General features: G+C 44.5%; 1 protein-coding gene across 1 annotated transcript in view; it reads right to left on the bottom strand.

Moving 5' to 3' along the window:
• LOC139167142 (dystrophin-like) overlaps window positions 1-16,957 on the bottom strand; it is a 1,540,372-nt gene that overhangs the window by 560,360 nt on the left and 963,055 nt on the right. The window contains exon 52 of the mRNA XM_070751563.1: window positions 8,607-8,796. Coding sequence (XP_070607664.1) covers window positions 8,607-8,796 — 190 coding nt within the window. The remainder of the gene's footprint in view (window positions 1-8,606; window positions 8,797-16,957) is intronic.

Genomic DNA, 16,957 nt, shown 5'->3' with positions numbered 1-16,957 from the left:
AAGCCGAGAAAGGCAGACATTGAGCGGAAGGCCTATGCATGTATTGTGGAGAGGCTGGACACCTTCTACTTACTTGCCCTCAGAGAAGATGTGTCACTCCCACTTCTACTTCAGTCTCGAATAGCGGGCCCGCATTTCAGGTCCAGGCTACCTTGCCGGGAAACAACCAGAGCCCAGCCTAAAAGAAACCTTAGGCCAGGCAGGCACCAAACCGAATTTCAATGCTATGGCAGAGGAACCGAGACCTTCAAGACACTTGACCTTAGCCATTGAGGTAAACTTTAAAAACCCACCCAAAACTCTCCCTGCTACTGCCTTAGTAGATTCTGGAGCCACCATCAGCTTTATGGATGAGACCTTCTCTCGTTTTCATGCCATATCATTGTGCCCAGTCACACCTCCTATTATTGTCGAAACTATTGACGGCCACGTTCTCTTGCCCGGACAAATCAAATTTCAGACCCAACCACTTACCTTAACCATCGTGCACCACAAAGAACCTATTCAATTTTATGTCACCAAAGGCCTCCACTTTCCTATGGTCCTTGGCTTAGCATGGCTCAGAATCCATGATCCTCACATTGTGTGGTCCCAAAATCATACTTCCTTTCCTAGTCTACAATGTGTCGACTACATCCGGCCACCGTTTACTACTCAACTTCCTGCCCAGCTTGCCAGCGCCCTCCCACCAGATATTTCCAACTTCGCCGATGTTTTCAATGAGAGAGAAGCAGACCAATTACTCCCACCGACCTTAAGACTGTGCCATTGATTTTTTACCCAATGCCAAACATCCTAGTGGGCGCCTCTATTCAATGTCTCAACCCGAATCAGCCGCCTTAAAAGACTTTATTGACAAGAACCTGGCCAACCCTCCTCTTCACCACTATCCGCTCCGGTACTTTTTGTGAAAAAGAAAACTAGAGACCTCAGACTCTGCTGTGATTATCATAAACTCAATTCCATTACCATTCATAACCGCTACCCTCTACCTTTGATCTCTGAACTCATGGACCGCCTCCATACAGCAACCATTTTCACCAAAATCAACTTATGAGGCACTTACAACCTCATTCGCATTCGTGAAGGTGATGAATGGAAGACTGCCTTTGGCACCCATTACAACCATTTTGAATTCACCATCATGCCTTTTGGACTTACCAATGCACCAGCATTATTCCAATATTTTATGAATGATAGCTTTAAGGACTTTATTGACCACTTCATGAGTGTCTACCTTGATGACATTTTGATATACTCTCCTTCTAAAGAAACCCATCTACACCACTTACGGCAAGTACTCCAGCATCTCCGACAACATCACCTTTACGCCAAGTTAGAAAAATGGCAATTTTTCCAAACTTCCATCGACTTCTTAGGACATGTTATTTCCTCCCAAAGCATTGCCATGGACACTGGAAAACTCAATGCGTTGCAAACTTGGCAACCTCCAGCTCGAGCCAAAGATGTCCAATGATTTTTGGGATTTGTCAATGACTACTGAACTTTCATTACCAACTTCGCCACCTTGACAGTGCCTTCTCCAGAAAGGAGTTCCATTTCAATGGGGCACCACAGAGCAACAAGCTTTTCTCAACCTCAAAAAAGCTTTCATGCAAGAACCTATTCTCCAATACCCTAATCCTGCTCATCTGTTTATTGTAGAAGCTGACGCCTCTGACATTGGAGTGGGGACTGTACTTCTCCAACAATGCCAAGACAGCAGACCTTTATTTCCCTGTGCTTATTATTCTAGGAAATTAAAACCTGCTGAACGCAACTATACCATTTGGGAAAAAGAACCTTTAGCCATCAAGACTGCTTTTGAGACCTGGCAACATCACCTGGAAGGAGCCTGTCACCAAATACAGGTCAGAACTGACCACAAAAACTTGGAATTTCTCCAAACTGCCAGGACATTGAGCCAGAGACAGATCCGATGGTCCTTTTTCTTCGCCAGATTTGACTTCCGCATTACCTACATTTCCAAGTGGGACAACAAACAAGCCAATGCATTGTCTCGCAAACCTGAATATACCCAAACCCAAGAACCTGTTCCGCTTTGTACCATTCTACCTCCCGCGTTGATCACAGCTGTCCACGATGCGGTAGATCTTCAAGAACAAATTCGGGAAGCACAACGCCAGAACCCCTTTGTCGACCAAAGAAAGCAAGACCTAGAACCTGATGACTTGCTCCACTACTGTGACCTGCTGTACGTCCCCACAGGTCTACTTCGAGGTCTCATCCTCAACCAGTGCCATGATAATCCAGCAGCCGACCACTTTGGCCTCTTCAAAACCCTAGACCTTGTCTCTTGCACCTTTTGGTGGCCCAGACTGTGCCATGATGTCAGTGCCTACATTAACTCCTGCATCCGTTGTCGCCAAGCCAAGGCCACCACTGGACCCTCTCCGGGATTATTGCAACCTTTGCCTACACCTCAAAGACTCTGGGGTACCATTTCCATGGACTTCCTCACCTGTTTACCTGTCTCTCAAGGATTCACTGGTATGTTAACCAAGATGGCTCATTTCATCCCCTGTTGCCGAATACCTATGGCCAAGATCACAGCTCTACCTTCACTTCACTCTTAATATGGGGAATGGGGAAACTAAACATCTTCCCCTGGGCACGTTGAATTTATATATGGTATGCTTGTGTGTGTGTGTGTGTGTGTGTATGTTAGTATAGGGGTTTTTCTTAAATTTATAATATTTTAATTAATTGGATTATGTATTGGATTGTCTTTTCACTTGTTGTGAGCCGCCCCGAGTTTTTGGAGAGGGGCGGCATACAAATCCAAATAATAAATAATAAATAAATAAATATCCACTATTGGAGCACTTTCACTAGTACCAGGAGTTTCCTCAAATGATAACTCTTCACCACCTGACCCTTCAGACTCGCTTCCAGCACTGCTTCCAGTCTCTGGCAGCTATCCTTCTTCTCTACAAACAATGGAGACTGAATGACAACTTCTTTACTTGTCCCTTCAGGATGTTCTACCCTATTCCATCCAGTATGTTCTAGGAATTTGGCACTTGCGTTGTAGCTGCACACACCAATGTTCGTATCCCAGAACTTGAAAGATCTATGGTTATTGTAGTAACCAACGAAATACAACAACCTTGCTCTATGCTGACCTTTTCTCCTAATCTGTGATGGAATATGCACCCATGTTGGTGCTCCAAACACATGAAGATAGCTCAAGTCAGGCTTCCTACCATACCATCTTGTGAATGGTATCTCTCCAGTAACTGAGTGAACAACATTATTTAAGACCACATTCACACATAGCAATGCCTCAGACCACACCTGTCCTGACAAACCAGAATCCCTTATCATGGTTCTCATCATGGCCTGTAGCATTTGGCCTCTTCTATCAACAAATGCATTATGCTATGGCCTATAGGGCGCAGACAGCCTGTGTTCTATACCAAAGTCAACAAACCTCTTGTTGGTAAATTCTGTACCATTATCAGAGACCACACTAACAACCTTCTTATTAATTTTTCTTTCCACAAATTTTAGCCAGTTACTAAACAACCTGTAAGTATCTGTCTTCATCTTCATTGCATACACAAAGCCAAACCTAGAATAATGATCCACAATGCTCAGAATAAACCGTGAACCATCATAAGTAATTGTTCTCAATGGACCTATTACATCAATAAACACTAGTTCCAAGATAGCCTTAGTTTTAAAACCTTCACAACGGTTTGCAGGGTAACCTTGCTTTTCTCTTCATGGCAAATCTAGAACATAGTTTAAGTTTGATACCATCAACAAGCCCAATTGTCTTTTTCACCAATTGAAAATTCAAATGCCCCATTTTTCTGTGCATAAGATGAATACAATTATCATGCGGTTTTATATTGCTAAACGTGGCATTCATTTTTGCTTGTTTTTCTACATTAATCACATATAAACCATCTTTAAATTCAGCAACAATTTTACACCCCTCTTTTTCAATAATGCAATGGTCATTTTTAAATAATACAGTATAACCCATCTTGGTTAATATATTAACAGACAGAAGATTATACTTTGCCTGAGGAATATACAATGAGAATACTGCTGCTTCTTTAAGATACAGACAGCGAACATTCCCCTCCCCAGAAGCATTAATTTTCCAGCCGTTAGCTAAACAAATACTTTCCCTATTGGCATTTAGCTACTCAAAACATTTCTTATTATTGAGAACACGCTTGGGCCAAGTTTGAGAGCAGCATATCTGAGGACAGGGTTAGTATGGGCTGCAAAGCACAAGTGTTGTGTGCACCATGTTGATGTGGAAACAGCATATCTGCACGTGCCGTTGCAGCATAAAATCTTTATGAGAATTCCACCTGGTGTCAATCATGACAAGGGGCGATGTTGGAAGCCCAAGCATGCTGGGCCCATAACCAATGTTAGTATGTCTTGGTGCAGCTAGGCTGTGAGACCTTCGACATACGCAGATCAGTTTTTTGGTAAGAGTGTGGATGTGTAATACAGCCAGTAACAACAAAAACTTAGTATGCTAAACAAATATTATTTACATATATACATATTTACAAAAATAAACAACACATAGCAGCACAAAGCAGAATATACTCCCCCCACAAGCAAAGGCAAAGAATGAATGAGCTATCCAGCATCATCATCGGGAGAGAGTGCTGGCACCCTCTTATGGTGAACCAGCCAAAGTCCTTAAAGCAGGGGTCTCAAACTCAATTTACTCAGGGGCTGCTGGAGGTACAGTCTGGGTGAGGCTGGGCCGCATCAGGTTTTCCACAAGAAAAGCTCTTATAAAAACATTCCAATGTTATCAAATGTCTTTATTTTTTCATCTTATTTTGTGTTAAAAAATAAAAATAAATTAACAAATTCATAAGAAAATAAATAAATAAATCAGTAATAAATAAATAAAATGAAAATAATAATAATAATAATACAGCAGATATAGAAGACTGAAGAAACCACATATAGTTGCTGACTAGAGAAATGTAATTATTATTATTCAGGTTCAAATGTCTGTATTAACAGTTATTTAACATTTAACTTTCTGAACATGAATGGAACGTTGAACATAAACTGTTTTGAACATGGCTTCTTCTGCCTACTTCTTGTTGCTAGAGATCTGGCAGCGCTTACTCTCGCATAGCCAAGCCAAATTTGGCTTAAGGGAAGAAGCAGTTGAGACCCTCAGTAGGGCTTGAAGATGCTCATAAGTAAGTCTGGACCTGTATTTGGACTTATTGAAGTTCAAGGTGGAGAAGAGCTTTTTGCAGAAATATGTGCTCCAAAAAGACATATGGTCTGTTTGAACATTCAGGAAAGCTCAGGGAAGCTGGGGGGCAATTCTCTCAAAAATTGCCTGAGATTGTCTGCTTTTCCACTCACCTCCCTGAACTTGGCTTTGAGTTCAGAGTTGCACTTCAGGTCAATGAGTTCCATTTGAAGCACAGGAGGGGCATCTTGCACATCAAAGGAGAAGGGGTCTGCAAAAATTTGAAATGTGGCTCTGTGCATCTTGAAGTCTGCAAATCTGTGATCAAATTTCTCCTGTAGCTTCAAAATGACATCCACATACTCACCACTGAATGGTGTGCCTGCATCCATGAGTGCCTTGCATGCTGGGAAATGGCAATGGTTTGTCTGAGAAAGCTGGGCTTTCCATAACGTAAGTTTTGTAGATAATGCTTTCACGTTGTCATAGGCAGCACTGACAAGTTGCCTTGTAACTTCTTGTTCAGTACATTAAGCTCATGTATTGATATCGACAAAAACAGCTAAGTCCATAAGCCATTTTGGAGCACTTAGCACAGGAACAGCAACCCCATCTTTCTCCATGAAGGTTTTCACGTCTGCTCTCAACTCAAAAAATCTCTTCAATATGTTTCCCTTGCTGAGCCAACCTACCTCGGTGAAGTAGAGCACATCCCCATATTCTTATTCCATTTCTTCTAAAAAAGCACGAAGCCTTCTGTGCTTTAAGCCCCTGGATCTGATACTCCTCAACATGTCTAGTTGTGTAATGACGTGCTCAACAAAGAAATATTGCACTTCCCACTTTTCCTGAAATTGTCTGTGCTCATCACCAACCTTTCTCTTCACTGTAGGCTTTGAAAAAGATATGTTTGGGGCTGTGTTATATATAATTCCTCTTGGTGTCACTGTTTCAGTGTTTAGCGACTAAACTTTAGCCAATGCGTCTTTTCCGCATTTTTTCTTTCTTGCAGAGTAGCAATTTTCATGTCTGCCTCCACTTCTGAGCCCGGGGTAATGGCGCAAATTCGCAATAAGGCTGACTGATGTCCCACCTCCAAGAGCAATATACCCCATCGTGATTAGTAGGTTCATTCAGCCCCGGACACAACACTGAAAAGTGCCATTCGTATCAAACTCGGGCCACACTAACATTAAAATTTGATATTGAGGTGGGGGCTGCAAACTATTATTGTGAGGGTCGCAGTTGGCCCGCGAGCCATGAGTTTGAGAACCCTGCCTTAAAGGTATATTGTATCAAACTACAATTGGTAGTTTACATACATGGCAACCCTCAATACTGATGACAACCATGTACCAACAGTATTTTCCAAAACCTTACAAGAAAAAAGACTTTATCAACTACAAGCCATAAAAAAGAAAGAACATTGTAATGCAAAAAAGAAAGGGAAAGAAAAAAGAAGAAAAAGAGAGAGAAAAAGGCAAAATAGACAAAGAAAAAACCAAATTCTATCATTATAACAGTATTATAACAATATAAAAAATAACCAAACCATTTTTTTAAATCTTCAATTAATAATCATCTGAATATTATAATCATATTTCATTTCAAATCATAATCAATTATTATTCAAATGTTTGTCATTTCATTGTCATTATCTTTCCCATTAATTTCAATAATCTAATGATCAAAGTATTTCTATCTATTTCTATATAATTCTATACTTCAGTAAAATGTAATAACTTGAAATGTATCTTAAAAACAACGCCTAGTGAGTCTAACTACATCATTTCATAATTAATGCATATTTAATAATCATCCCTCCTCAAACACCATCTTTGGCAATCCATCTTTGGCTTTTATTTTTTATCATTTTAAACCCATATATTTTCTCCTTGCCTCTCTTTTTACCAAAATTTATAATCTTTTTCATTTCCATTCTGACTTCTTTCTTGCTCTGCCATTTCTGGGGTATCAGGTCATATCTATTATTCATTTTCTTAGTGCCTAAAGTAGTGCTTAAATCAAGGATATGACCATCAACCCCATCAACCCCTTCTTCAATCAAACCATTTTCTGATTCATTTATAAAAACCACTATTTCCTTAATGTTATGTCCTTTAATCAGTTCCTTTTGAGAAAGCCCCTCTGATAACCCTTTTCTATTTTCATTTCTCTGTTGCTCCTTCAATTCCAGCTTTTGAAGACTCTCCTCCTTCAATTTCGCTGCAATCTTGATAAGAGCTTACAATATAAAAACCGGTGTTGTCATTTCTATTTTCTTCTTTCCATTCTTGAAGATCTTTAAGTATATCCTTGAACAAATCTCTTATGTCTTCCATCTTTTGAAAAGTTAATATATAAAAAAGTTTCATTCAAATATCCAATTAATCTTTATAACATCCAGAAGCCAAAATTTTCCAAGACAGATTATATCCTTTTTTCCTTCTCACCCTTTCCAAGTTCAAATAAAGTTCAAGTCCCAGATGTTCTCTTTCTGTTTATTTTCAGTTTCTCTTTTTTACTTGTAAAAAGAAAAGAATCTGCCTAGTTCCATTGCATCAAGGACAAATTCAGTGAATTTAAATTTTATTTAAATGCTGAATAATGTGTCCAAAATAGTACAACCGCAGCCATTTCTGCTTCTGCCCAACTTCCGAAACAAAGAAACTTTTAAAATCAAGGTCCCCTCTGGCAAAATTGCTCACCCTTTCAAAAAACTTTTAATCTTCTCAGCGTCCAACACAAGAGCTTATGTTTCTTTCAAATGACTCCTTCCAGATGACTCCCGACACTTCAGATCTAATCTTCCCAGTACATAGTCACCGCAGCTATGGCGACTGAGGTTGTTTCATCCACTGCTGGTCAAGGTTGAAAATCTACCTGTCACATGGTGTGCCAGCCCCAAAATAGCAGGAGATGAAGATCCCTTTTCCACCCCTCCTCCAGGGAGGTTCTGGGGCAATCCGTCTGGAATCAGCACCTCCAAACAGCAGGGATTCGGCATCGCTCCTGTGAAGGAGAAGCCGTCTTGCCATGGCAGTGACCTCACCCCTCTCTGGACAATGCAAGTTAATTATCAGTTTGCAAACAGAGACTACAGTGGGGAGGGCAACTTACAAGCCCTGTTCCTGTTCCTGCTCCTACTCCTGTTCATGTGGATCCTGTTCCTGACAAAGAGTATAACTTCTGAACATGTGATTTATTTAATATGAAATCAATTTTCTCTACTGTCTATATTTTTATGAATATTTATTTAAAGTTCATAAACAGAGAGAGATATTCAGAGATAACTTTAAAAGCCTTTGATTGTTTTGGTTTGAGGCATTTTCATGTGAAAATAGTTCATCATTACAATATTGCTAAACAATATTTCAATTGTTTAGCTTACCTGCCATTGCCTCATGAGCTCCCATATTCCTTGAGCATCTTCTAGGATTTTCTCTTTATGTGTGGCATCCTGTAGGACATTAGCAGTTGTTTCTGCTTCTGAAAGCCAGGCAAGAAACTGTTCCAGATCCAGATAGAATTGTTGCAAGAGCCTTAGGGCTGCTTCCAATGAGGCCTCTTGCTCTCCAACACTGTGAAAGTGAAAACTTAGTTACGTGACAAAGAATAACTGGGATTCAAAGTGGTTCATATAGACAGAGGGTATATGAGAAATTTTCAGTAATACTGAGATGAAATTAGAATCAAACTTTATGCATAAGTATCATAAATACTTTTAACGTATGTTTCCTTCTGAAACAACTATTAGAAACTAATTCCTACCCTTTTGCAAAGGGATGATAGAAGTGATTATTTCCACTGATAATGGACAGTTATGGTTCTTCAGAAGTGAACATGACAATTTTACATTTTTACTATTATACTTTGAAACAAGCTCCCTAATCACAGTTGTCACTATTTCCAAATTCTATATAAACCTATTAAGAGAATTCAAATAAACATTTCTCTACTACTGACTAGTTATAATTTACTGAAACCTAATAAATTTCAGGGTTAGGGAGTGTGATCTTATCTGTTGATCACAGTTGACTATGTTTTTTAAAATAACTTTTTATAAAGAATATGCATATGAATATATACACATACAAGAAAGAAGAAGAAACAAAAATATATAACAGCTGAGTGTCAAGAAGCTTACAAATGTAATAAATATATGTTTTTCCCCTACCCGTAGCTATAATTTAATAAAGAAACATGACTATCTGAGGGAGAAGGGTGATTAAGAAATGAAATATAATAAACATAAATAAAATATCGGTGATCCCCAAATTATGATTACATTCAATACAGAATAAAATCATTTTGAAATACTACCGATTTTGGCTCTATCATACTACCACTACTATTACTTCTAACAACAACAACAACAACAACAACAACAACAACTCAATTTTGACTTAAAGATAACTGAACTTCAACTGGCTGATCAAAGAACATTCATAATCAGGAACAAAGTATACAGTGAAATTGAGCTTGAAGAAATTTGAAAAACTTGTGAAGCAAATGAACATCAGACTATTGCAGTGTTTCCCAACCTTTTTTGAGCCGCGGCACATTATTCATATTTTCAAAATCCTGGGGAACACTGAAAGGGGGGGGGGCGGGCTAAAGAAAAGTTTGGACAAAAAAACCCTCTCTTCCTCCCTTTCGCTCTATTTCTCCTTCTTTCTCTCTTTTCCTTCCTTCCCTTCTTTCTCTCTCTCCATCCCTCTTTCTTTCTTTCTTCCTCTCTTTTTTGCTCTCTTTCTCTCTCCCTCCTTCCCTTCCTCTATGTCTTTCTCTCTCCCTTGCTCTCTCTCTCTCTGTCTCTCTTGCTATCTCTTTCTTGCTTTTTTCTCTCTCTCTTGCTCTCTCTCTCTCTTTCACTGTCTTGCTATATGTCTCTTTCTTTCTCTTTGCCTCTCTTGCTATCTCTCTTTCTTTCTCTCTCTTTCTCTCTCTCTGTCTCTCTTGCTATGTCTCTCTTTCTTTCTCTTTCTCTCTCTCTCCGTGCCTCTCTTGCTAAGTCTCTCTTTTTCTCTTGCTATGTCTCTCTTTCTTTTTCTCTCTCTCTGTCTCTCTTGCTATGTCTCTCTTTCTCTCTCTCTTTCTCTATCTCTCTTTCTCTGCTTCTCTTGCTGTCTCTCTTATTTGCTCTGTCTCTCTTTCTCTGCCTCTCTTGCTATGTCTCTCTTTCTCTCTCTGCCTCTCTTATATGTCTCTCTTTCTTTCTCTCTCTCTCTCAGCTGACTGCAAGCGGGAGCCCTGACGGCGGCAGCTGGACACCGTATATGCCAGGCCCGCAGCGCCAGCATGTACGACGTCCAGCAGCACGTCCAACCGCCACTGTCAGGGCTCCCGCTTGCAGTCAGCTGAGAGAGAGAGAGCGATCCCTCTCGCCGCCGCCATCTCCCCGCGACTGCCTGCGGCCGCTGCGACCCCCCCCCCACTCCCATCGGACACTTGCCGTCGACGCCAGAGAAGCTCCAGCTGGGCGGGGCGCTGCCGGTACTTCCATCCTGGGGCTCCCGCTCGCAGCTGTCCCCCGCCTCCTGCTCGATGCCGCGGTTTTCGGCGCTCTCCTGCTGGGCCCCAAAGAAGGAAGGCGGGAAAAAGGTGCGAAGAATGGAGCTCTCCTTCTTCCTGCCTTCCTTCTTTGGGGCCCAGCAGGAGAGCGCCGAAAACTGCGGCATCGAGCAGGAGGCGGGGGACAGCTGCGAGCGGGAGCCCCAGGACGGAAGTACCGGCAGCGCCCCACCCAGCTGAAGCTTGGCGGCACACCTGGCCATGTCTCGCGGCACACCAGTGTGCCGCGGCACACCGGTTGGGAAACGCTGGACTATTGTACAGACAATAGCTGATATTTCAGTACCATTAGAAGTTATTAAACAAACTGAACCAGAAGAAAATGTGGAATTTTTTCAAGAAAATGAAGAGGAACCAGAACTTGATGTCTTTGCTGAAACACCAGGAACATTGACAACAAAGTAACAAGAACTAAAGGATAAACTCACAGCCCATCCTGCATCAAATGCAGTAAGAAAATGGCTTCCAACTTTGAAAACTGTGCCCAGAAAATGACTTGCACCACTGATGAAAGATGTGAATACTGTACTCACTATCCAAATAACATCCATTGAACAAATAAACTAGCTTGCCTATAGTACAGCAGTAATAGTAACAGAAGATCTTGGGCTCTTAAAGCCACTTCAGCCTCCTAAAAAATTGACTGGAAAACCAAAATGAAAAATTAGGTTGCAGTTGAAAATCAAAAGTTTATGATCAAATGCAAGCAACTTGAAAGAGAAAAAAACTGAAGAATGCAATCATCAAACAATACCTAATCAGAAAGTACTGGCTGAAAAATTGAAAGATATGAAGCTAGAATCATCCAGTACAAACAAAACCAACTGTTTCAATTAGATCAAAGTCGGTTCTACCAGAGCTTGAATCAAGCAACAGTCAAGCCTGAGTTGAAAAGCCTGAGAAAACTGCAACAACTGCATTTTGGAAAGAGCTTTGAGAAAATAAGAAGGACTATGACAAAAATGCTGGGTGGATAAAAGAATTTAAGGAAAAATTCTCACAGGACAAAATGGAACAGATGGAAATTACAACAATTACAACAGATGGAAATTACAAATGATCAGCAAATAAGTGAGGAAAGTAAAGAACTGGACATCACCTGGCAGAGATCAACTGCATACATTTTGGCTCAAATATCTGACCAGTCTGCATGAAAAAAATGGCCCAACAATTCAATGAGATGATGCAAAAAGGAAGTATCAGTGAATGGTTGACAACTGGGAGAACACATCTGATACAAAAAGATTCAGTAAAAGGAGCAGCACCAGGAAACTACAGTCCAATAATATGTCTACCCACTATGTTTAAACTATTGACTGGCATTATGGCTGAAAGAATTCAAGATTATCTTGAGGAGAATGACATTTTACCAGATGAACAGGAAGGCAACAAATGAAAAAGCAGGGGCACAAAAGATCAGTTTTTAATTGACAAAATGATTCTGGAGAACTGCAAAAAATTACAAACTAATCTTCACATAATGTGGATTGACTATAAAAAAGTTTTTGACTCACTCCCACACAGTTAGATCATCAAGTGCCTAGACCAGTGTTTCCCAACCTTTTTTGAGCCGCAGCACATTTTTCATATTTTCAAAATCCTGGGGAACATTGAGCGGGGGGGGGGGGGGGCGGCTAAAAAAAGTTTGGACAAAATAAATCTCTCTTCCTCCCTTTCGCTCTATTTCTCTTTCCCTCCCTCTTTCTCTCTCTTCCTTCCTTTCTTTCTCTCTCCATCCCTCTTTCTTTCTCTCTTCCTTCCTTCCACTCTTTCTCTCTCCCTCCTTCCCTCCCTTTATGTCTTTCTCTCTCCCTCCTTCCCCCCTCTCTTGCTCTCTCTCTCTTGCTTTCTTTCTCTCTCTTTCTCTCTCTTTCTCTGTCTCTCTTTCTCTCTCTCTCTGTATGTCTCTCTTGCTATCTCTCTTTCTTTCTCTCTCTGTCTCTCTTGCTATCTCTCTCTCTCTCTCTCTTGCTATCTCTTTCTTTCTCTCTTGCTATCTTTCTCTCTCTGTCTCTCTTGCTATCACTCTCTTTCTCTCTTTCTCTTTCTCTCTTGCTATCTTTCTCTCTCTCTGTCTCTCTTTCTCTCTATCTCTCTCTGTCTTTCTTTCTCTCTCTCTCTCTTGCTATCTTTCTCTCTCTGTGTCTCTCTTGTTATCTCTCTTTCTCTCTCTCTCTTTCTCTCTTGTTACACCATGCCGGCAACAGCGGCATCGGGCAGTAGCCAGGGGTGGCGGCGGAGCGGTTGACTGCGAGCGGGAGCCCTGACGATGGCAGCTGGACGTGCTGCTGGACGTGCTGCTTGTCCTTTGGGGCCGGTGGGAGGGCAATGGCAGTGGGAACGGGAGGCTTCCGGCTGCAGCGGCCCCGGGCAGTCGCCGGGGGATGGCGGCGGAGGGAGGGAGCTCCAAGGTGGAGGCACCAACGGTGGCGGTTGGACATGCTGCTGGACCCCATACATGCTAGCGCTGTGGGGCTGGCACCTCCGGCCCAGCCAGCGAGCCAGTGCCAGCCCCACAGCACCAGCATGTACGGTGTCCAGCAGCACATCCACCACTGTTGGTGCCTCTGCCGTGGAGCTCTTGCTTGCTGCCGCCATCCCCCGGCGAATGCCCGGGGCCACTACAGCCGGCAGCCTCCCGTTCCTGCTGCCAGTGCCCTCCCACCGGGCCCCAAAGGATATTTGTTGCTGCCCCCACCAGGGAAGCTCCAGCTGGGCGTGAAGAATAAAGCTCAGCTTCCGGTCTCGGAAGCTGAGCTTCGCGGCACACCTGACCATGTCTCGCAGCACACCGGTTGAAAAACACTGGCCTAGACACCATTGGTATCTACAAAAATATTGGCACTTTCATTGAAAATATGATGAAGTAGTGGAGAACTGAACTGTTTGTTGGAAATGAAAACTACAGATTTGTCAACATCAAAAGAGGATTTACTCTCTGGCTCCTTTGCTCACTCGCCCAGACCCTATGGTCCAGCTTATTTCTGCACCTTGCCAGCTTGCCTCCCTTTGCTGCAGCCTACCATGCTGCCCATGTGGCACAGCTACCTCACCCACTCTCCTCACTGTGGTTGCCCACAAAAGTAGGGTGCTAGTCCAAAGGGCCACCTGGCTGGCTTGCCTTCTCCTCTATCACCAGCCAAGGCAGAAATGTAAGGTTACAGCCAGTTGGGAAAGCCAAACCGCTGCCTAGCCCAGAGCTTCTGGCAGGGTGGGCGAGGCTGCAGTGTGCACCTTGTTTGAAGTTCTCAGCCTTTTATTCAAAAATCTCTCCAAAATAGGGAAAGGAGGAAGTCTTGCCCCTGCCCCCTTTGTTAGATCCAGAAGTCTTGCCTGCTAGCCTTTCTGTTCAACACAGGACTGGGTGTGATCATCCCTTCATGGCCGGTCCCCAGGAGACTGGCCAGGAGTGACTGGTGAGCTCTGGCTAGGCAGGCTGGATGGTTCATGATGGTGGCTGCCAGACTAGTGCTGGGATTGCCATTCAGGGAAGCAGGGCCTGGATAGGGTGGGCTGCCTTAGCCAGTGATCGGGTCTAACTTGAGGCCACACACACAGCTGCTCTCTTCCTCTGTAGTGATTCAGGGGGAACCCTACTATGAAGTGAAATTTTTTTTGGATTCCTGCATTTTCCGGGGTAATTTACAGTACCTGATTCATTGGAAGGAGTACCCTCTGTTGAAGGTTTCCTGGGTAAAGAGTTGGGATGTCAAGGCTGATAGGTTAGTCAAGCAGTGCCATGAAAATTACCCGAATTAGCCAAAGGGGACCCAGAGGGGGGAGGTAGAATGATTTGGAAGTGGTCCTAACCCCTGTTTTATTCTATCGTTCCAGGAGATGGGTCCTTGCAGAAGAGGGGACTGCCTGTCAGGCCAAAAGCCATCATGTGGAGTTAGAGCAGGGGTCCCCAAACTTTTTACACAGGGGGCCAGCTCACTGTCCCTCCGACTGTTGGAGGGCCGGACTATTAAAAAAACCCTGTGGTTTTCTTAACGCCGCCTTGAGGGAGGAGGAGGAGGCGAAGTGGAGCAAGTCCCCAACTCCTTGCCGAGTTTTCTCTTTCTTTCTTTCTCTCTCTCTTCTTTCCTCTCCTTTTCTCTCTCTCTCTCTCCTCCTGTCCCTCTCTCTCTTGATTTCTTTCTCACTCTTTCTCTTGTTTTCTTTCTCTCTCTCTCTCACTTGCTATCTCTTTCTCTCTCTCTCTCTCATTCTTTCTCTCTGTCCCTCTCACTCTTGATTTTTTCTCTCTCTCACTTTTTCTCTCTCTTGCTTTCTTTCTCTCTCTTGTTCTCTCTATTGCTATCTCTATTTCTCTCTCCCCCTTTCTTGCTCTCTCTCTTTTTCTCACTTTCTCCCTCTTTCTTTCTATCTCACTCTCTGTCTGTTGATCTTTCTCTCTCTCATTCTCTTCTCTCTTTCTCTCTTCCTTTCTTCTCTGCGGAGGCCAAGGGCAGGGAGGCTCGGCACTGGCACATCCGCAACGGGCAGGGGCAGGCACGTCTCCTTTCTCCCACAGCCTATGTCTACTGCCAGCGCCTCCCGCCAAGTTGGCAGCCGGCGCTGCAGGTTTCTCGGGCAGGAGTTGCCACTTCCTTCTGGGCAGCCAAGCCAGGCGGTCGTAGAAAGTGCAATAATCTCTGCACTTTTTACAGCCGCCTGGCTGGGCTGCTCAGAGGGGAGTGGCAGCTCCCACCTGAGGAACCTGCAGTGATGGCCACTGGCAGTAGACATAGGCGGTGGGAGAAGGAAAGAGAGCCACGGCCGCAGCCGCTCTCCCCGTGACGCAGATGGGTGGGTGCCGAGCCTCTTGGTTGTGACCTCCCCATCCCCATCCACCAGCCACCCCACCTGGTGTGGAGCGATGAGGCTCGGCACCAGCACATTTGTGGCGGGCGGTGCGGGTTCGGCCACGGCTCTTTCTTTCACCCACCACCATCGCCTCCAGCCAAGCCGGCAGCAGTCACTGTGAGTTCCTCGGGTGGGATCTGCCACTTCCCTCTGGGCAGCCCATCCAGATGACCATAAAAAGTGCAATAATCTCTGCACTTTCTACAGCTGCCTGGCTGGGCTGCCCAGAGGGAGTGGCAGCTCCCACCTGAGGAACCTGCAGCGATGGCTGCTGGCAGGAGATAGAAAGGGAGCTGCAGCCACCCCTGCCTACCGGGGATGGGCGGGTGCCGACCCTCTCGGTTGTGGCCTCTCAGCCCCCATCCCCCTGCCAGCCCGCCTGGTGTGGAGAGGGGAAGCTTGACACCAGCATTCACGGTGGGCGGGCGTGGGCACAGCTCTTTCTTACACCCACCGATGTTGCCTCCAGCCAAGTCGGCAACAGTTGCTGCAATTTCCTCGGGCGGGATCTGCAATAATCTCTGCACTTTCTATGGCCGCCTGGCTGGGCTGCCAAGAGGGAGTGGCAGCTCCCACCCCACAGCCGCAGCCGCTTCTCCCATGCCGCAGATGGGTGGGTGCCGAGAATCTCGGTTGTAGCCTCTCCGTCCCCATCCCCCTTCCAGCCCGCCTGGTGTGGAGCGGGGAATCTTGGCACCAGCATTCGAGGCGGGCGTGGGCGGGCGTGACTCTTTCTTTCACCCACCGCCTATGTCTACCGCCATCGCCTCCAGCCAAGCCGGGAGCAGTTGCCATGAGTTCCTCGGACAGGATCTGCCACTTCCCTCTGGGCAGCCCAGCCAGGCGGCCGTAGAAAGTGCAATAATCTCTGCACTTTCTATGGCCACCTGGCTGGGCTGCCCAGAGGGAGTGGCAGCTCCCACCCGAGGAACCTGCGGCGATGGCTGCCAGCGGGAGAAGGAAAGAGCCGTGGCCACCCCGCCCGCTACGGATGGGCGGGTGCCGAGCCTCTAGGTTGTGGCCTCTCCGCCCCCATCCCCGTGCCAGCCCACAAGGGGATAGGGAGTGTGCGCACATGCACAACATTCAGAATAAGAAAAACCTTCGCCATTCAAAAAAAGAAAAACTTTAGCCGGCCTCCACACTTTCATCGCTCTCCGCCCCCAACTCTAATGTCTGGCTCCATGTAAAACCTTGTGTGCTGCCGCGGGCCGGATAAATGGCCTCAGTGGGCCGCATGTGTCCTGCGGGCCGTAGTTTGGGGACCGATGAGTTAGAGGCTTTGGCATGCCATAGTAGCATAGCATTAGGAAAATTGGG

The sequence above is a fragment of the Erythrolamprus reginae genome, chromosome 4 (assembly GCF_031021105.1).
Source record: "Erythrolamprus reginae isolate rEryReg1 chromosome 4, rEryReg1.hap1, whole genome shotgun sequence".
Lineage (NCBI taxonomy): Eukaryota > Metazoa > Chordata > Lepidosauria > Squamata > Dipsadidae > Erythrolamprus > Erythrolamprus reginae.
This window is presented reverse-complemented; position numbering and strand designations above follow the sequence as displayed.